The sequence below is a fragment of the Halichoerus grypus genome, chromosome 5 (assembly GCF_964656455.1).
Source record: "Halichoerus grypus chromosome 5, mHalGry1.hap1.1, whole genome shotgun sequence".
Classification (NCBI taxonomy): domain Eukaryota; kingdom Metazoa; phylum Chordata; class Mammalia; order Carnivora; family Phocidae; genus Halichoerus; species Halichoerus grypus.
Window position 1 is genome coordinate 93,497,038 of NC_135716.1, and position 22,723 is coordinate 93,519,760.

The 22,723-nt window shown below is 36.2% G+C and overlaps 1 protein-coding gene across 7 annotated transcripts in view; it reads right to left on the bottom strand.

The window, feature by feature from the left end:
* HIPK1 (homeodomain interacting protein kinase 1) overlaps positions 1–22,723 on the bottom strand; it is a 49,209-nt gene that overhangs the window by 14,369 nt on the left and 12,117 nt on the right. For all 7 annotated transcript variants that reach the window (XR_013447974.1, XM_036088461.2, XM_078072577.1 and 4 more), the window contains 7 exons: positions 14,866–14,989; positions 7,771–7,890; positions 6,878–6,964; positions 6,002–6,186; positions 5,525–5,687; positions 4,374–4,599; positions 466–587 (listed from right to left, as the gene is read on the bottom strand). Coding sequence is in view for 6 of the 7 variants with exons in the window: in XM_036088461.2 (XP_035944354.1) it covers positions 466–587; positions 4,374–4,599; positions 5,525–5,687; positions 6,002–6,186; positions 6,878–6,964; positions 7,771–7,890; positions 14,866–14,989 (1,027 nt within the window). In the remaining variant the exon portion in view is untranslated. The remainder of the gene's footprint in view (positions 1–465; positions 588–4,373; positions 4,600–5,524; positions 5,688–6,001; positions 6,187–6,877; positions 6,965–7,770; positions 7,891–14,865; positions 14,990–22,723) is intronic.

Sequence of the window (22,723 nt, forward strand, 5' to 3'; positions counted from 1 at the left end):
TTTAAGGCTTTCTATAGCTTAGTTAAACACACAGAGTGAAGGAATGTAATACTTGAAGAGGCATCCTGGTATGATCCAGCCTCTCTGTCATGATATCATTCTGAAAGAGTGAGCAAAGGGGACACTAAAGGGAACAAAAGGGGAACACTTTATCTTTAGAATCAAAATGCTGTTACATGTGTATAAAAAATTAACTATATCCCACAAAGTCTGAGTAAATTTACTCAAAACACTATTTCTCAAGGTCTGGGTATTTATCCCTGTAAGTCTAAGGAAGACACTGTCAGAGCTGCAATAGTGTTAGGAATGAGCAATCATTCCTCTATACATGTTTCCTTTTAAGTCCACGGAATCATAACCAAGAAAGATCTTACAGTCAAAGTAAATACCATCTTCTAGGACAAAATATCTGCATCTCAGTAGCGCTTCCGCAATACTGAGTATCCAAGCTGCTGCGGCTTTTACCTGTGTCAGAACTCCTGACTGTATCTGCAGTGGCTGAGCAGCTGGAGCCTGGGGTACAATCGGCACAGCGTTATCCATCCTCACAGGGAATCCAGAATGCTTGGTTGTTGCTTGTAGTCCAGCTGTAGAAAACACCACCACAGTTAAATTGCTTTGCTAGGTCTGTGGTTTGCTTATGGTTTTTTTGTTTTTAGCTTTTCTGTTCAAATCATCCACCACCCAGGTTAGTTCTAGACACGTGACATAGGAATTTCATAGAAGTCTAGGGACTTAAGAAAAGGGAGACTGGTTTGGCTCTCTCAGGTTAAATTCATGGGAAGATGTTTGATACAAGAAGGGATGGTTTAAGGGAATTTTAAAAAAACTTTTTTTATCCTACAACACTTAAAATGTAACACCCATCCCATTCCCATTAATAGCATATGCAAAAGCAAACAAACAAAAAACCTATACTTACTAAGTTACATTCACCTTTTAATCCATTAGGGGGGAAAAAAACTTGTATTTTTTACATGCAATCTATTAAAAGCAAAGACTTAAAATAATTATAACTTTTGGTTAATTATGACTCTTAGTTAAGAAAAAATTATCATTATTTATCATCTAAGTTACCCTTTCAGAATATTTTAAGATGTTTTACCCTACTCCTCAAAAAATTTACAATTTAGTTACACATTTTATCTTCAACTAGTATGTGAACTGAAGAAATTATAACCCAGGATAAAAATATTTAAAAAGTAGGTATTTTGGTTTACAGGAACACTTTTTTTCTACTTATTTTAGGAATCTGCCTTTGCCATTGACAGCTTTCTCTTTTACAACTAAAGCACAGCTAATTTTTGCTGCCTTGCTCTGGGCACAAATGCTGAATGAATGTTTCCTCCAAATGGGAATTTCTTACTCTGGGGAAAAGAGAGGCTCAAGGCAGTTCTCCCTTTTGCCAAGAGTCGGGAAGAGAGACTTCAAAACTTTCTTTTAAACTTGCCCTATCAAAACTTTCAATGTGGAGAATTTAAGTTTCTATTATCCACTAACAGAAGTTTCTCTAATTCACTAATGCCTGCAGTTTTGTTAAGTGGGACACAAACATTTTATTTTAATTAGAATACTTCTTCAGTGATACTTTCTAAGCTATCACCAACTAATTTCTCTTAATATTACTACCAAATAAGCATAACTCCTAAACTCTAACACTGTGATTTTCCACAAGTCCTCCAATTTTCCATTTCAGTGATTTACAAGTATTTTAGCAGTAAGATGTCATACTGGAAAACACAATCCAGAAATACACGAAGTAAGAGAGACTAGTAAAATTAGAATTAAAACACTATAATAACTTTTTTAAAAAGTGCTACTTATATAAAAATAAAAGGTAACAAATCCAGATATCCAGATTAAAAAAAAATCGGCCAGCCGTTCTTCATAAGGCAATGCTAGCTAATAAAATATCTAAGCAACATCAAAATTCTTGTCTAAATTCCCAGGACACATGGCCAACTACAAGACAACATTATTGTAATAGCCTCCTACAAACAGGGCAGGAACAGAGGGCAAAGGCAAGTAAAATTTAGGAAGAAATGTTCATGATAGAAGTTCACCTATACATTCCAAGATAATAAAGTAAAAGGGACAAAATTACAAAATGATAGTTACCACTGAGTAAAATGTGTATCTATTTTGGTCAACTGGAATAGTACAGAAAGTAATATTTATAGTACTGACCTACAAATCTAACTAAATAAGCATTAGACTGCTTTCATAATTTAGGCTAAGCCACAGCAGTTAAGCTATTTACACTTGCTTCTTCAGGAAACTACAAGTGGAAACAAAGAATTAACAAGGCAACACTTTTGGAAGGTTCTCCCTGAGCCCTGAACTAGGAAATGATTCAAGCTTTGATTTTTGTTTTGTTTTTGTTGAATACAACCCGTTAAATAAAAAACCATGGAAGTATGGAAAGAACTGTCTAATTGATGAGGGTCAATTTTCTTCTAAGTATAGTATCTTGTAAAAAAAAACAGATGGTGAAAGAAGAGGAGGCAACCTGGAATAGAGGACTGCTGGGCAGAAACCAGCATACGGCTGTGGCTGACAAACCAATTGACAACCTTTATAGCTGAGTTTAAATACTAAGAGGTGGTACTGCATATTTCAAAACCCCACTGCCTGGATTCAAACCCCAGTTCTACCACTAACTAGTTATTAAGACTTTGGGCAGATGAGAGAATCAGGTTCAATTTTCTCATCTATAATGAGATATGACATCGGGCATAATGGCATTACCCACTTCCTAGGGTTGTTTGTTGAGGATGAATTAATACATGTACAAACAGAACATTATCTGGCATGTAGTAATACATATCAGCTATTTTCATCCTCATTAACTTAAAAACTCCCTTTTGTTTGGAAATTATATAATTTGCTCTAACTCCTCAGGTTATTCAGACTTCCTAAACAGAAAAAAATTTCCAAAACTTATACTTACCTAATTACAGCAAAAGAGTTACATCACTTTTCCCCTCTACATCGAGTCTACATTTTGTTTTATTAAAGGAACCAAAAAGTTCTGCTTCATCTTATAAATATCATCTGAGAAGCAGCAGAAGACTTCAGAGTCCCGCATCTGAAAACTGTTCCCGTGAGACTCACTTTGGAAAAGGTGAGGGGGAGGAGGGTGACTAGTTTGCTAAATTCAGTAGAAGAATCACTCGACATACGACAACCCAAAGTATAGAATTTACTCTTATGTAGCATATGCAGAAAATTATTTGGTAAGTTAGGCTAAATATGCATTTACGGGTTTGGTATCTGCTCCTCCGCTCTCCCTGTGGTCTCTCCCTGGTTTACATCGCTATCGCTCTCCTGTCCTCCCGGTAATCTCTCAGTTTCCCCTAGCCCCTCTTTTCCTTCTGCTTGCTCCGACTCTGTCAGAAACCAAACAAACAAGAGAGTCACAGTCAATAAGTAACTGAAGTAAGAAGATAAAAATGCTACCTGCTTCTATTGTAAAGTGCTATGACAAGCCTGAATCCTGATTTATTACCACAGGGTACTGACAATGACTTTCTGTTGGGCAAGTCAAGTGTGTTGTCAGAAAATATCCTTAAAATAATTTAACCTTTTAAATGGCTCACCATATCAATAAACACATTTCCCATATTTCAGAAAAAAGGAAAAGGACAGACTGAATTACAGAACAATAATGAAAAAAAATGAGGAAGGACGGGAATGTGAACATTTAAATTTTATTGCAACACATGGGGTCAGAGCCTCTTTCTTCAGCTATTCTGTTCCTCTGTTGATAGAAGTTTGTAGGAACAATATGATTCATAAGCTGAAGCAGATAAACTTAATGCACTCCCCATACATGTACCTCCGCTTGTAGAATTTTTCAGTTCAATAAATAATTTTTATTTCTGAATGTAACTCATGAGGTTTCCATATTCTTAAGCATAATTTTTACATTTTAGAATAAAATTACCTTTTATTTGGAAGGCTAATTTTATTAATAGTGGAATGATAAAGGAAATAAGATTCAATATAGAATTTCTGTTTGTAACAAATTTCTTCAAGCTTAATATTTCTGCATATTGAGAGATACATACTTAAACAAGATATAGGACATTGGTACAAGGTCTCAGTGGGCAAGAAATTGGTATCAGGGCAGTTCAAATAAGAAAAGTTAATTGAACTCCCATAACGTGTCAGACAGTAGCATAATTAGATACATAACCAATGTAAAAAGGGTAAATCCACGTTGTTAATTTCAGTTATCTTCATATTCAGAGACAGAGTTTAAACTTGTCAGAGATCAAAACTAAACAACTAGATACCTACTAAGGAACTGCCTAAAGCAAGATCTGTGGCTCTGATATGATACCATTTGATAGAGGAGATTCCCCACTTACTCTGAAAAGCAGGTGGACATACTATAAATGTTTGTTGGAACGGATCTGTCTGAGTGCAAATTTGGGTGGTTCCAGGCTGCAAGGACACGCCCTGCTGGGCAACTCCAGGAACTGGTGCTGCAGACGATGGGTACAAAGCCGACTGGTAGTTTAGCAGTGAGACATCTGAATTAGCCAGGGAAAGAGTAGCAGCTGCTGCAGTAGAACTGGAAGCTAGAACACTGGCCTAAAAACAAAAGGATTATAGCTGTATACTGGCATAAAGTGGAAATAACAGTATTTTTACACATGCAGAATCTACCCAGAAAAACTTAAAACAAAGTTTTAAAATGTAGTATTAACTGTCCCTGAAATAACTCTCTGCTTAAGAAATCTTCCCAATCTCTAAATTTAAGGCATACTATAAGGTTGAATAAGAAAACACAGAATAAAAAACAGTCCTGTACTGACTGAGGACAGCCTCAAATAAACCCTTACCTCTTCCTTCTGTACAAAAAAGTTGCTGGATGTGAAATACCACCAAATCTCCTTTTAAAAGTAGACCTAGCTAAGATATTAGGAAGCTCACATCTTCAATAACAAATGTAAATATCACCGTTTGGCAAACAAATGCAAAACCACTCTTAAATTACTGGAAACACCAAACCGAACTCATAGAAACAGTAAGTAGATTGGTGGTTGCTAGGGACAGGGTAGAAGGTGGGAGAGAAAATGGGTGAAGGTAATCAAAGGGTACAAACTTGCAGTTACAGATGAGTAAGTTCTGAGGATCTAATGTACAGTAGAGAAAAAAATTATTGGAAACACCCTTCAACACATGTAATTGGACATATAAAACCTTCCCAACAGAGAAAGTCAGTGGCTAAAGTCAGTACAACTAACAGCAGTAGGTAGTACAATAGCTATGGTCCGTTTATGGGACTATGCGAAGACTGTGAGGGCCTGGATTAGGCCTTTGTATTTAGTTTTTGGCGGTACATGACCGGTAGGTATCATCAGTCCACCTGGTCTTCCATCACTTTTGCTATGCAGGAAATTCGTAAGAAGCAACAAGACCACCAAAACAAAAACTGGTTTCTTTATCTCAAACTGTACTCTTACTGGTTTCTACCCCTCTTAGGTTTGAGTTTCCAATATCATTTACTAAATACCTGATTGTGCACTGTATTAAGCTGGTTGCTGAAGCTCATGGTTAGATTTGTGCTTGTATTTGGGGCAACGTGAGTAGTGAAGGGGCTCTTGATCTGACTCACTGTATCATACATGTGAACCCTCCGCTTGCAGATCTCCATGTTCTGAAAACAGGACTTAACACTGAAAAAAGAGATTAAAGATTCAGTAAAATGAATGCTGAGATTTAAACAGACAACAAAAAACTCAAGATGAATATGGATCAACATTTTTCCCCAAGTATATTTAGATAAAATGAATCCAGAGTTTTTATAACCATAAAGAGAAGAAACATACATCTTATTTTTAATCTCATGATTTTTTCAATGAGAAAGGAAAGCATCAGTGAGCAAAATATGAAGGTACCAAGGCTGCTACTCATGTGATTGTTCTGTTTAGCTATTAAGATGGTAACAACACTGGACCACATCATGGCAAATGCCCCAGACCATACTCACTGATTGCTATGTGGAAAATCCAGAAGGTGGGTCATTGTCACAAACTGATGGTTAAGAGTTTTCAGAGGAGTAATTCTCTTATCTGCATCAATTGTTAGCATTTTTTTTAACAGATCAATGTATTCTCTTCGATCCGCCTTCTCTGCCAACATATCCGTTCCCTCCAAGTCTGTGGACATATTCACCTTCCAAGGAAAATTTAGAAATATTATACTTCATGACTTAACCTTTAATGCTGATACTACGCATATGAATAATAGATAGATAGATAGATAATAGATCTCAAGAGAAAAACCTGAGGAAATTCTTTTTATTACAGAAAAATCATTTTCACAAGTGGAAACTCTTCTTATGCTGTCTAAATAAAACCTTCAGTTTGGTAGAGTGTGTTGGTAGAATAAAGCTGAATGAGTCTTTTCATTCAAAATTTGGACGAACAAGTGAAAGCAATTATTATTACTTAAATATAAAAATTTCTATTGTTGAAAAGATTAAATGACATAATAAGTATAAAGTGTTTAAGCAGAGTTTGGAACACAATATGCACTCAATTAATGTTAGCTCTTAAGTATTTATTTAGCAGAGAAAATGGACAGTAAAGAAATCTTCAAAAATAGTATTTCAAAATACTGACAGACAAAAAGACCAGTTAAGCAAAAAGCAAGGGAGAAACACAAAATTCTAAAAGTATCCTTGGTTAGGATTCAAATGTTCCTTTAATACACGGCAGAATACTAATGAACTTTTATCTCTAAAAAATGAAAACATATAGAAGATAACAGATTGAATCTATTTTTAATATAACTAATCAATGGAAATGTCTCTCTGATTAAGAGATATATAAATACCTGGCTTCCTGAAACCTTCTATACTCACCTGAGCCATGTCATCTAAACAATTAAAAATGTACTTTCGAGCTTCTTTTGATTTGATTCCAGTCTCCAATTCATGTTCTTCCGGTGTCTATAAAATATAGATTAAAAAAAAAAATTCCATCTGTATGTTATTTTCAACGTTTTGTTCTAAATTAAAGCCAAAAATACAAAGAAACAAGTGTTGTCACCTTGCCAATCAGAAATGGCAAACATGAAAGTAATTTACAGCCAGAAAATCTTCTGGTGGATGGGCGGGACCTGGATATCTGGCCACCCTTTTAATAGTGCTAAATTAAATGTGGAAACAGTGATCTAACACAGTTCTTGAAGGATGTCATGTAAGAGGGGATATTACCATTTTTCTCTTAAAGCTACTTTCATATGAAATGATATTTCAAATGCTAACTATTAAACAGGTTCAGGGGCAGAGATTCACAAGGTTACTCAAATTAGTCAGAGATCTCTCAAGTTAAAGGAGTAGGCTCAGAAGTAAAAAGCAGGCATTTGTTTCATGAAAATATATAAGGCCTTAACATGGGGAGTTAGAAATTTATGTTATTTTCTCATATTTATTGAGAATTCTCTAAACAACAGTCCTAGCTAAGTTACTCTAGTTCTTCCTGTGACTTAATGGTGAGCACTATTTTCCATACCCCCTTCTCAGCTGCTGGTTCAAATATACAAAATAACCTCAGACAACTGAATGGTGTTTATTTTTTTAGCTAAGGATCAGGTCAAAGGGGTACAATTAAATAATTTTTCCAAGTACTTCTTCCTGCAAACATACACTGCCACCACCACCACCCCCTTTCCTTCTTCTACCTCAAGAATTTAATAACTAAAAAGTTGGGAGTGAAGAGTACAGGAATGGGTAGTATAGTAGGGGAGACAGACCTTAAGCCTCCACAGCGGATACCCCAAATTAGGATCTCTGTTGAAAAACCTGGTTGTTTTTGTCCCAGCACTGAGAAGATATTCGGCGGGCAGGCCTTGTGTTTGTGAAATGTAACGAATCTGAAACATCAAAACCATTAAAACATTGATTTGGAGTGGAAAGGGGAAATATTACAATATTAATATTTTATTAATATGAAATATGAAATACTAAAAAATATTAAAAACTTTTACACTAAGATATTATTAGTTCTAGCCAAATCAATACAAATGAAATTTATCTGTAAATACATATAAATGCTAACCCACTCACAGGTAATTCCCAAATATTTATTCAGCTATTTCCATGTTACTGTATCTGTTATTTACAAGGAAAACTCAGTTTTGAAAACTGTGTGTGTAACCATTTTTGCTTCTCTGTAGACCTCTGATACAAAGTTCAGAAAACTTTAGGAGATTTTTAGGACAGAAGAGAATAATTTCCAACAACTATCTCATGGATCACCAAGGATTTTTCTGTTTCATTTGCTGATACATTATCAAATTTAAAAGATCAGGAAAATATTTTTATAAGCTTCTTTCTTGCTTGGTTACTCTAGCTCCCTACTCTAAATTGCCATAGAGCTTTTCTCTCATACCATAAAATTAAATACTTAATTTAGTTTCTCTACCCCTTCACCACTAGGGGGCAGGCTCTGTGATAATTCAATCAACATTTACTGAATACCTACTATGAACTAAGCTAGCAGTTCTCAAAGTCTGGTCTGGGGACGCTAAGGGGTCCCCAAGATCCTTTCAGGGAGTCCACAAAGCAAAAACTTTTTATTATTTTTTAAATAATACTCAGAAGTTATCTGCCTTTTTCATTCCCTTATGGGTATACAGTAGAGATTTCCAGAGAGGATGTGTGATGATGTCATTGCTCTGATGGCTAATGAAACATGTGCTTGTATATAGTTGTGTTTTAAAAATTTCCCACTTTTATTGCTCAACATTTGTTTGCTTCCACAATTCTAATGACCCAAAAAAGCAAAAGAAGAGGTGATTTGCTTTTCTCTCCACTACTCAGAGTGATACAAGAGGCAATTTTTTTTTACCACCTCTTCCATATTTGAATGGCTGTACTTAAGATAATATTAGAGAGAAACTTGTAAGCCAGGAAATAAATCTTACTTCCTCCCTCTCCCGCTAAAAACTTCAGTTTTAATGTCTTTTTTTTATAAGTTACACTTTTTATTTTATTATTTTTTTTAAGATTTTATTTACTTACTTACTTATTTGAGAGGGAGAGTACGTGTGTAAGCCGGAGTAGGGGCAGAGGGCAAGGGGGAGAGAGGAGAGACAGAATCTCAAGCTGACTCAGTGCTAAGTGTGGAGCCTGAAGCAGGGCTCGATCTCACAACCCTGAGATGATGACCTGAGCCAAAATCAAGACTACCATGCTTAACCGAAAGCCACCCAGGTGTGCCCCGTTTTAATTTCTAATGCAGTATATACTAATAGATATAAGCTATACAAACAGAGCTCTTTGGGATCCTCACTAATTTTTTAACAGTGTAAAGCAGAGATCAGCAAACTATGGCCTATAGGCCAAATCTGGCCTGCTATCACGAGACAATTTCAGATAACAGCAGGATATTACTCTTGAATCTGCGGGAGCTACATAACGGAAGCCAATACAGCAAGAACAAAAGAGAAAAAAAATTTAATGTAGATAAGAACATTTTTAATGTGAACTTTTTTTGCGTACAAAAATGGTGAAATATTTTTTAAAATCCAGAATAAAATTTCTGCAATAAAATACTACCCAGACATTTAAAACAATAGAGTAGAGGGGCACCTAGGTGGCTCAGACAGTTAGGCCTCTGACTCTTGATTTCAGCTCAGGTCATGATCTCAGGGTCTTGAGATCGAGTCCCACGTTGGGACTAGATGCGCTAGGCGTGGAGCCTGCTTAAGATTCTCTCTCTCCCTATCCCTCTGCCCCTCCCCACCCTGCTTGCTCACACGTGCACACTCATGCTCTCAAAATAAGTAAAATAAATAAAATGACAGAGAAGTATAGTTAATGACACATAAAGATATTTCACAATATACTAAGTAGAAAAACAGAGTACAAATTAAATAATCTCACTTTTAAAAAAATTACATTTCACTGATCCTAAGAGGCACATTTTTTCACACTAACATCTTTGAAATCAAGGTATGTCCTACAACTGGTAACTACATGGTTTAATTGGCAGCATTCTTTCTTACAGGTACAGAAAATTGGTGTATCTTTCAATCAATAGTGTCTTAAATATGACAAAATACAGTATATATCCTCCTCTATATCCCTAAGTTTATCATGTGGAATAGAACTATATATAGCACATATATTCATTCATTCTTTTAGTAAGTACTTATTGAGCCAGGCACTGGTGTTTTAAAAATAGACATGGTTCCTGCTCTCATAAACCTTGCAGTCAAGTGAGGAAGACAGACACTGAATATTCAAACTGAATTGGCATTCTGAAAAAAAGAAACAGGCTTTTATAAAAATACCTAGCAAATGAACCGAGCTAGACTGGGGACTGGTAAGGGAAAGCTCCTTGAGAAAGTAACACTTGAGCTAATAAATGAGTAGGCACTGACTAGATGAAATGAATGGGTGGTATAGAAGCATTCCAAACTATGAGAACAGTATGTACAAGGGGCCTTTGCTGGAAGGAAGCATATTCTTAACCAGTGCTGAAATGATGCCAATGTGCTAGAGCATGAAAAGCAAGAAGAAATGGTATAAGATCAATCTAGAGAGGGGGAGAAAAAGGGGAAGGACAACCTATGTAGGGGCTCAGTGGCCATATTAAGAATTTAGCCCTTCATTCTAAAAGTATTAAAAAACCACTGAAGAGCAGGTAAGTAGCATGATCAAATTTGTGTTTTGTAAAAATTACTTTGTAAAAGAACTGGAGATCTCAATCATATTATATAATTATTATATATTATGTATATAATTTATATATTATGTATAAAAGTATTACATAATTATTTACTTAGTATCTGTTTCCCATCACCAAACTATAGCTTCCATGAGGGCAAGTACAATGTCTTATGCAGCACTGTATCCCCAGCTCTTGATCTTGGGGTCATGAGTTCAAGCCCTACACTGGACATAGAGATTACTTAATAAAAAAGTAAATAAATAAAAGAACCTTAAAAAAGAAGAAAGAAAACTACTATAAAAAGAGCTCAAAAAGGTTGCAGAATAAAAGATCAATTACAAAACTCACTGTATTTCTATACATTATCAATGAATAATCTGAAAATAAAATTAAGAAAATAATTCCATTCACCACAGCATCAAAAAATAGAATACTTAGAAATGAATTTAATAAGAGAAATGTAAAACTTGTACTCTGAAAATTACATAATGCAGCTAAAGAAAACCTAAAAAATCTGGTCACATTTATGGGATTGGAAGACAATATTCAATGCACTCAACTATTTAAACAAAACAAAACCACCAGTAATTATTTTGCAGAAATTAAAAAAAAAAACAAACCCCACCCTAAAATTCATATGGAATCTTAAGGGCCCTGGAATAGCCAAAACAATCTTGAAAAAGAACAAAGAGGACTCACACTTCCTGGTTTCAAAACTGACCATAACGCTACAGTAATCAAAACAGTGGGATACCTGCATAAAGATAGATATATAGATCAATGGAACAGAACTTACAGTCCACAAATAAATCACTGTATTTATGGTCAACTGATTTTTTCATAAGGATGCTAAGAAAGGTAGGGAAAGAACGGTCTTAGAGCAAATGGTGTTGGAAAAATTGAATATCCACATGCAAAATAATGAAATTGAACCCTTGCTTTATTCTATGTAGAAAAATCAACTTAAAATGGCTCAAAGACCTAACTGCAAGAGATAAAACTATAAAAATCTTAGAAGAAAACATAGGAGAAATGCTTCATGACTTTGGATTTGGTAATAATTTCTTGGATATGATACACAAGTACAAGCAACAAAAGGAAAAACAAACAAATTGGACTTCATCAAAATTAAAAACTTTTGTGCAAACAATGCTATCAACACAGTGAAAAGGCAACCCCAAGGAATGGGAGAAAGTTTTTGCAAATTATGTATCTGATTAGGGATTAATAACCAGAATATATACAAACTCCTGCAACTCAACAACAACCCAATTCAAAAATGGGCAATGGACTTGAACAGACTTCTCTAAAGACTGACCGATTGATTGATTTTGGGGGGGGGGGGTAGATTCGTGTGTGCAGGGGGGAGGGGGAGAGGGAGAGGGAGAATCTCAAGCAGATTTCCCACTGAGCACAGAACCCGACTCACGCTTGATCTCACGACCTCAAGATCACGACCTGAGCCAAAACCAAGAGTTGGACACTCAACCGACTGAGCCACCCAGGCGCCCCTTGAGTCGACTTTTCTAAAGAAGATATACAGATATCCAGTAAGCACATAAACAACGATGCTCAACATCACTAATTGTTAGAGGACTGGAAATCAAAATCACAATGAGATTATCACTTCACACCCATAAGGATGGTGGCTGTTTTTTTAAAAAAAGAAAGGAAAGTAAAAAAGAAAATAACTAATGTTGGCAAGGATGTAGAGAAATTATAACTCTTGTATATTGCTGGTAGGAATGTAAAATGGTGTGACCGCTGTGAAAAAGTTTGTTTAAACATAAAATTACCATATGACCCAGCAATTCTACCTCTAGCTATATACCCCCAAAAATTGAAAACAGGAACTTAAACACTTGTATGCCAATGTTCATAGCACCATTTTTCACAATAGCCAAAAGATGATAACTCAGTGTCCACCAACACATGAATGGACAAACAAAATGTGGTATACATATATACAATGGAACATTATTCAGCCATAAAAAGTAATGATGTTCTGATATAGGTTACAGCACGGATGAGAAACATGCTAAGTAAATTAAGCCCATCACAGAAAACCACACATTGTTTTGGTTTTTTTTTTAAGATTTTATTTATTTATTTGACAGAAAGAGAGAGCAGGAGAGCATGAGCAGTGGAAGAGGCAGAGGGAGAGGGAGAAGCAGGCCCCCCGCCGAGCAGGGAGCCTGATGCGGGGCTCGATTCCAGGACCCTGATGCGGGGCTCGATCCCAGGACCCTGGGATCATGACCTTAGCCGAAGGCAGACACTTAACAACTGAGCCACCCAGTTGCCCCGAAAACCACACACTGTATGTGATAAATATGATAAACTACAATAGGCAAATCTATAGAGACAGAAAGTAGATTAGTGGTTGCCAGGGGTGGGGGGAGGTAGGGGCTGGGGGGAATGGGCATTGACTGCTAATGAGGTACAGGGTTTCATTACAGAGAGATGAAAATGTTTTAAAACTGACCATGGTGATGGGTTTACAGCCCTGTGAACATACTAAAAATCATGGAGTTGTACACTTTAAATGGCTGAATTATATGGTATACGAATTATATCTCAGTATAAGTTGTTTTAAAGAAACTTGACTATAAGAACAGAGATCCTGCAACAGAAATCTTTGTGTATAACCAGAGATGCACCAAGATAACCTATCCACAATCCTGCTCTACAACAGCAGTATCCTATTTATTCAGCATGGGAAAAACGACTTCCTCCTACCACCCACAGTTTCACATCTATGTACTAGGCAAAATCTCTCAAAACTATCAGATCATTTCTTTATTTTAAAAAACCCCAGTTGTACCTTAGCTTCTAAACCTAATTTCATTTGTTTCCACTTCCTAGGGAAATTTACAATACCAATCTGTTTACAAAGGTTGAAGGTTGGCCTAGGAATGGCACTTGGGGGGCTGTAACTGCTCAGAGCAAGGTTTCTTAATTAGGGATCCATGAATCCCCTAAATTTGTACTCAAAACACTGTACATAAATTTTTCTGAAAAGATCCATACCCATCCTTCATCAGATTCTCAAAAGGGTCTATGACCCAAAAATGAGAATCAGTGGCTTAGTTCAACCAACTGTGTTTTTGCATCATTTAATCTCCCTCACACTTTTTTGTCATTGTAAAATAAGAAAACTGGCTTCTCTCTCACGAGGTAGAAGGAAGGCTAAATTACAAAGCTCAAGGTGACCAGTTACTTATCACATGAGCAACTCATTTTTTGTTTCAATCAAAGACATGCCCAAAGAGTCAAATTTTTGGAAGGTGGACCTAAAAATGGATCAAGGAATCAAAATTCTAAGTTGAATAGGGGAAAATACTGTTTACTCTTTTTTCCTTTTAATAATTCCAGATAACCATTTCTCTCTTTAAAAACAAAAAACAAAATATCCTCATGTACCTACTATGTGTCAGACATAATGTCAGGAGCTGAGGATACACTAGTGGAATCAAACAGTCTATGCCCATAATACAGCATAGTGATTAGAACCTTTTTTTTTTTTTTTTTTTAAGAACAAGAAATAAGAATTCACAATTTATGTCCATGGCAAAACCTTTTCCCTCAGGACCAGCTCCTTGGGAAACTGTAGCATATCCTGTAAAGCTTCTCTGTTTTGAGACATAGACCATCTTCTATTACAATACTTCTCAACTCATATGATTTCCCTCCTAAATCCTATTTTACAGAAACCCAGTATACATCACAGCTTCCAGGGCCCAATGTGTTTCAGTATGCAGAAAGTACTTATTTCAGTATATGTCATGTATAAGAAGAAGTAACAGCTCTGAATGAGACAAAGTTCACTCTTAAAATTCCAATTCCTCATCCTTCTTTACTTTCATATCTTAAAAACTCACAAGACACATTTGTTAACCAAAGTCAGTCTCTAATAAAGCATGACAGATCTGGAAAAGTACCAATCTAAGGTAATATGAAATAAAAACCTTTTTAAATTGTTGAATTGCAAACATAATATCAGACTAAGAAATAGGTAGAGAAAATTCTAGTCTTTAAAAAATATCCTTTCTAATTGGACTACTTTTTCCCTAATATCTAAATGCTTCACTAGTAAGTACTTCTCTTCCTCTAGAATCTATTCCACTAGTAAATACTTGCATTCTATTTCCATCCCAATATATACTCTTACCTGATCATATTCTGAAGCACCAGGGTAAAGAGGCCATCCCAGGAACAGCTCAGCTATCACACAGCCCAATGACCACATATCAATAGCTTCACAAAATGGTAATCCAAGAATAATTTCAGGGGCTCTAGCAAAAACAAAAATAGCAAATTCAAAAACAAACGTTATTCAGGGAAATTAACTATTGACTAAGTCCTGTTTTAGTATTAGCTCATTGTACATATTGATTTAAAGAAACTGAAAACTATCTTAGATATAAAATCCATCATTTGGGGACAGATGTGTTTTGGAATTGAAAATTTTTTTGAATTTCAGAAAGGTATCACCATGCATAAAACTACATATTGCGCAGTAATCCCAATGGAGTTTATTAGGGAAGCACCCCATAATCGGACACATTGATATTTCCACAATGAAACAAATGAACAGTCATACTAAGTTGGCTAAATAAAGACTTTAAATAGCCTTACATTGGTTCAAGACAGATTTTGCCAATAAATGAGCTTAAACCAAACTTAGAAAAAGTTCTTTAATTTTGAAATCTGAATTTTGAAATCACAGATAAGGGATCACACATTTATTCTTTTTATTCTTAGCACCTTTTTAATTATAGAAAAATCAATTAAATGACCTGATCAATAAGTACCCCTTGGTAACAGAAATGCCTTCCCAGAGATATAGTGATCGAAAGCACTATAGAAATATTCACTTCCATTAATGTTCCCAGTGAGAAACCTAACCCTAGGGGGCCTTAAAGAGAAGACTAAGATAATACCATAAACTAAAAGCTTTATATATAGAGAGAGAGAGACATATACATACACACACATATCCAAGGTATAATTATCCTCACTTATAGAGGAAACTGAGGTAAACAGAGTAAGTAATTTGCCCAAAATCACAGTTAATAAGTGGAAGGGCTAGAATTTGAACCCTGGCAATCTGGTTCCAGAGTTGTACCGTACTGTCTCCAAGTAAGTAAAAGTTGTATATATCCACCTATATAAATCTATTTGGCATGGTGGTACATGGCATTTTTCAAACCGTGACTAAAATTATGAGCTAAATGGGTTTAAAAGGGGGAAGATAAATAATAACAGGCATTACTAATATTGATAATAATAAAAGATGACACTTATATAGTGCTTACTCTGTGCCACGCACTGTTCTAAGTTCTTTACAAATGTGGTCACTTACCCCTTACAACAATCCTACGAATGTAGATATTACTACTGTTAAGCCATCAATTCTTTTTTTTTTTTTTTTTAAGTAGACTCCATGCCCTGCATGGAGCCCAGTGCGGGGCTTGAACTCACAACCCTGAGATCAAGACCTGAGCTGAGATCGAGTCGGACGCTTAACCGACTGAGCCACCCAGGTGCCCCCAAGTCATCACTTTAAGATGCATGGGTTTTTTTTTTTCATATTTTAACACTCTAAAGTCAAGAAGATTCTTGCAAATGATGATGTTTTTTAGCTTAACGGCAGTGATTTTACTTTCTTATTATGAAACATAAATGTTTCATCTTTTAATCAATGGTATTTTAGATGCTATGTAATAAAGTATCCTTTCCATTTTACAGATGAGAAGTTAAGTAACTCACCCAAGGCCACACAATTACTGAATGATGGAGCGCAAGCAATCTGGATCTAAGGGCTGAGCTCGTAAACATTTTATCATCATCTCCAGACAATTTCCTTCCTTCTTACAAGTCACAGAATTGGAATCTGTAAGGGCACACCAGATCCAGACCCCTCGGCAGATTTCTCTCCCCAAGGAGCCCTCTAATGGGCTGTCACCCCTCATGGAGTGCCTAAGTTTGTCCAAATTTGAGGTATTATGTGCACATTGTTGCTCTGGGGCAGGCAGGATTGAGCAGGGAGTGTATAAAGATTTTTCTCTAAATAAGAATATCCTCCCCCAAGTAATTTTCTAAGTAAGTAGCCCTTAGAAAATAAGGTAAATTAGAGGACTTCATAGGATCTTTTTTTTTTTTTTAAAGATTTTATTTATTTGACAGAGAGAGACACAGCGAGAGAGGGAACACAAGCAGGGGGAGTGGGAGAGGGAGAAGCAGGCTTCCCGCAGAGCAGGGAGCCTGATGTGGGGCTCGATCCCAGGACCCTGGGATCATGACCTGAGCCAAAGGCAGATGCCTAACGACTGAGCCACCCAGGCGCCCCGACTTCATAGGATCTAAAGGCTTTCCTGATCCTAGTACAGAAATAGCAGAAGAATGATCCAGGCCTGCTGAGACTTTCACTATTTGACAGCTGTCAGTGGAAGGACTAATATCACCAATTTTTATACTAATTGATGTGAACTGTGGTTTTGTTAGCCAAAGAAACAAACTTCAAAAGGGATATTCCTGTTGCAGGTGGCTAGAGCCACATATTACTGATGGAGTTTCAGAGTTTAATTAAATCCCAACCACTGCAGCATGTTTTTAAGATGGCACAAGTTTAATAGCATTAATAAACTAGAGCGTAAGAGTATCCAGAAACATAAAAGCTTTTCTAAAATTGAAAAGGGACAAAATTTTTACTTTCAGTGAGCAGAATCATTAATTTCCAAGTTCATGACAGTGCCAAAAATAGCTGGCAGGGAGAATGCAAATGGCTTTGTGCCAAAATAAAAACTGGGCTTAGAACATTCCTAAGCATCAATTGAAGAGCAACAGATTTGATTTTGCCATTCCCACTATACCAGGAAGACATTTTAAAATCCAAAGGTAGGTCATAGGGAGGGGGAGGCCACCCAATAACTTACTTCTTTAAAAAGGTAGCAATAATATGTGATAATTGTTAGGCTTCCAAAGCTTAAAGTTTCAGAGAAATTAAGAAAAACACTAATTCCAGCCCCCAAGCCCCATTAGACAAAAAAACCCCTAAAGACTAGCTGGAATCAGTTTTTCCATTTGGTTTCACTCTGCTTCTGGAGTAACGAAAGCAGATAAGGATTTGCAGCAAAAACTCACTTAAAACAGTAACTCTACTACATCTACCATACAAAAAGGTGAGTATCAAAGGAGGAAAAAAAACCAATGAAAGTAAAAATAAAATAAGGTTGCTCAGTCTATTGAGGGCTTTTCACTATCATTAGAAACTAGAAATGCTGACTGACCTAAACTCTAAGAAGCAAAAAGACTGAGGTTATTTTCTTTTACTGAACAGAACAGAACAGAACATTTAAAGCAGGTTCATCTCTAAAGACTGAATGTTTTAAACTCTGAATTCAGAATATAATTCTTGGTACTATCTTCATTACTATATCATCTTTCCCCTTGGCCTCCATTATTTCTCAATCCCTCAATATAAACTCTCAACACTAAAATTCTGCTTCTACTTCATCTGTATAGGGAGGCTGAGTGAGGTTAATTACTCTTCTAGGTCCCTTTCCAGCTTTGACATTCTAACAACTGGACATTTAAAAAAGATGACCTACAGAAGCACAAGAGAAGAGGGGGGAAAAAAAACAAACTGGCAGTATTCACTTTTGCAGGAAAATGGCATTAATTGTACTTTGGACATAGTGGGTCCCCTCTTTGAAAATACATCCCATCCTTAATGAACAAATACTAAACGGGCTCTAATGACTACAACCAGGTAGCAGAAATAGCAATCTTTGCCTTTTGATTTTCCAACTTCAAATCTTTTTTTTTTTTTTTAAAGATTTTATTTGACAGAGAACACAGCGGTAGAGGGAACACAAGCAGGGGGAGTGGGAGAGGGAGAAGCAGGCTCCCCACGGAGCAGAGAGCCCGATGCGGGGCTCGATCCCAGGACCCTGAGATCATGACCTGAGCCGAAGGCAGACACTTAACGACTGAGCCACCCAGGCGCCCCTCAAATCTCTTTAAACTAAAAAATTCCTCCAAAGTCATAAAGCGTTATTTCATTAGAACGTGGAACAAGCTGCAGTTAGAATCACTTAACAGCACAAATTAATCTCTGCTCAATGTCAAGAACACTCTTGTTTTTTCCTGCCCATCTCAGAGGCATCAAACTTACAGATCAGAGATGTTACATAAAGCCTAACTTCCTGCATCTGTGGCTTAGGTGAAACTATAGTGTTTATTGGTCTAGGATAAACTGAAAATATGCTTTCTTTCTCTAGCCCTTGTCCTTCCATACGTAACAAATATAGTGATCTTAACTTTAGTAAAGCCAGCTAGTTTGTTCAGAATGGAAAAGCACTGAGCTTGTAAGCACGGCAAACCCTTGTGCCTAAATTCAAACCCCAAAGACAGCAACTTCTTTGGAAGTAGTCTACATCTACATTTATAGCGCCAGGAAATAAAGTATATTATTTCCATTGCCTAAGGCATTTAGCCATGCCCATGACCAACAGAGACAGTACGGTGGCAAAAATTTATGTCAACTGATAATATTTTGGCATGTTATCAAGAGGATGAAGCAATGTAAACTAAAAAGGAAGGTAAGGGGAAGTCTGGCTTTGGAGCCAGGATGCTTCACTGGCCAGAGGGATTTCACAGAGGTTTTCTGAAAGGCACCAGGGTGAGGACTTAACAGACTCTAAAAGCAACACAAAGAGGACCACTGTGGATAAAACTAACGGTAAAGAAGGAATGCCTGAGCTGCTATTCCATTGGCCTAAGGTTCATTATCAAGTATTACTGTGACACTAGAGAATACTCATGTTAAATCCTAAATGAAAAAAAAATCCTAAATGTAGTCAAGCCCTGGACATTGAACTTCAGTATGCATACTAATTACTCAGTAATATGCAGAAAGAACTCCTGTTTTTAAGGGGTAAACTGAGCTCCATTCACAATTACTCCTCTAGTCAAGAACTAAATGCAATGGATTTGCAGGATGATTTGTTGAAGAGTAATTACCAATGGACTTAAAAATCTGAAAATCTTATTTCCTATAAAAACAAAACATAATTGAATTACTCAAATGACGTCTTAAATTAAATCAAAAGGATAGGGCACCTGGGTAGCTCAGTCAGTTAAGCGTCTGCCTTTGGCTTAGGTCATGATCTCAGTGTCCTGGGATCGAGCCCCATGCCAGCCCCATGCCAGGCTCTCTGCTCAGCAGGGAGTCTGCTTCTCCCTCTCACTCTCCCTATGTGCTCTCCCTCTCTCTCAAATAAATAAAATCTTTAAAAAAAAAATGAATCAAGGTGCGCCTGGGTGGCTCAGTCAGTTAAGCATCTGCCTTGGTCCTGGGATCGAGCCCCACACTGGGCTTCCTGCTCAGCAGGGAGTCTGCTTCTCTCTCTCCCCGCTGCTCGTGCTCTCTATCCCCGCTGCTCGTGCTCTCTCTCTCTCTCAAATAAATTAAAAAAAAAAAAAAAAACTTAAAAAAAAAATACATCAAAAGGATAGGGAAAGGGAAAGGGGCAAAGATCAGCAACCTAACAATGAAAATTATTTGAATGAATTATTTATTAGAGAAAGCTAAGCAGCCGGAACTATTTACCCCCCAAATCTCCTTTACCCTTTAAGAGAAAATCCATCAAAATTATTTCACAAAATAATTGTTATTTCTATCACTTTTTCAATCTTAACATTGCTTCCGTTACCACAAGACAAGGCAGATAGTTAAAGAACACCTGCAGGCACTGACTAGAGAAGAGATCAAGAAGCAAGAGCTGATCAGCCTCCACACCCCTCAGCAGTGCCCTCCCTCCTACCTCCCCAATGCTCCAAACGAGATGCAGAACTGAGCTCTTAAGTGCACCTGTAGAGTGTTTCTGTATATATACCTGAGTGGGTGGTGGTGGGATTGCTCAAAGGAGAATACTAAAAGAAAAAGTACTTGGAACCTAAATCTTCCAAGTTGTGAATAACTAAATGAAGGTAAGATTCTCAAAATTAGCCAAACTGCCTAGAGCAGCATGAAATGAGAAACCAAGGCTATAGGAATCTCTTTACTCCATCTCACTCAAGTAAGAAATAATCAGAGTTTTACAAAACTATAAAAGGAAAAGAGAAAAACAGAGAAGAGTGGATTGGAAGACGTAATGTTGTGAAGATGTCATTACTACCTAAAATGATTTACAGATTCAGAGCAATCCCTTCAAAAACCAATGACATTTTTTACAGAAATAAAAAATCCATCCTAAAATTCATACAGAATCTCAAGGGACTCTAAACAGTCAAAACAATCTTGAAAGAGAATAAAGCTAGAATCTCGCACTTGTTGATTTTAAAACTTACTACCAAGCTACAAGTAATCAAGACAGTGTGGTACTGGCATAAAGACAGACATATAGACCAATGAAACAGAAGAGAGAGCCAAGAAATAAACCCTTGTATTTATGGTCAATGAATTATGACAAATGTCAAGACCTTTCAATAGAGAAAAGATAGTCTTTTAAGCAAATGGTTCTAGAAAAACTGAATATCCACAGGCAGAAGAATGAAACTGGACCACTACCTTATACCATATATAAAAATTAACTTAAAAATAGACCAAAGATCCAAATACAAGAGCTATCTATGTCATATTTATGTTCTTTTAAATAAGAGCTAAAAACTATAGAACTCTTATAAGAAAGCAAAGCAGAAAAAGTTTCATGACATTGGTTTGACAATGATTTCTTACATATAACACCAAAAGCAAAAGCAACAAAAAAAAACAAATTGAACTTCATTAAAATTTAAAACTTTTGTGCAAATACCATTGACAAAGTGAAAAGGCAACCCCATGGAATGAAAGATATATTTGCAAATCATCTATCTGCTGAGGGATTAATACCTAGAATATATAAAGAACTCTTACAACGCCACAAAAAAACAATTCAATTCAAAAATGGACAAAGGATTTAAACAGACATTTCTCCAAAGATACACAGATGTCTGACAAACAAATGAAAAGATGCTCAACATCACTAATCATTAGCAAAATGCAAATAAAACCCCATGAATACCATTTCACACACAGAAGGATGGCTATTATCCCCCCAACTTCAAAAAAACAAAAACAAGTGTTGATGAGGAGGTGGAGAAACTGGAATCCTCATGCATTGCTAGTGGAAAACAATTTGGTGGTTCCTCAAAAAGTTAAACACAGAATTACCATATGATCCAGCAATTCTACTTTTAGCTATATACCCAAAAGAATTGAAAACAGGGACTTAAACTCTTGAACACTAATGTTCTTTGCAGCATTATTCCTAATAGCCAAAAATGTGGAAACCCAAGGGAATGGATAAACAAAATGTAGCACATGCATGCACTGGAATATTATTTAGTCATGAAAAGGAATGAAAGTCTGATACATTTTATAGTATGGATTAATCTTGAAAACATTATGCTAAGTGAAATAAGCCAGACACAAAGGGACAAATATTGCATAATTCCACTTACACGCAGTATCTAGAATAGGCAAATTCATAGAGACACAAAGTCAAACAGAAGTTACCAGGGGTAGGGGGAAAGGTGGAGTTATTGCTTAATGGTTACAGAGCTTCTGTTTTGGGTGATGAAAAAAATTTAGAAATAGTGGTGATGGTTATACAACACTATGAATGTACTTAATGACACTGAATGGTACATTTAAAAATGGTTAAAATGGTAAACTTCATGTTAGGCAGATTTTACACAATTAGAAAAAATATGTAGATGGCACATGTGAATCTTGTACAGGTTAAAATACCCTTCTATTATTTTCACACATAATATATGGAATTCTAAGCTCAGACTTTCTATTTACTCAAAATTTAATAGAGGCTTCTGACAGATTAGACATATCTCCTGATAAACACGTATTGTGGATTACCTATTTTTTTTTGTTTATTGTTTCACTTCTTGATTGGGTGAGTGGACAATTTGTATTTAATGATCATTAAAATTAAGTATCAGATTCCTTAGAATTAGTAACTAGACAA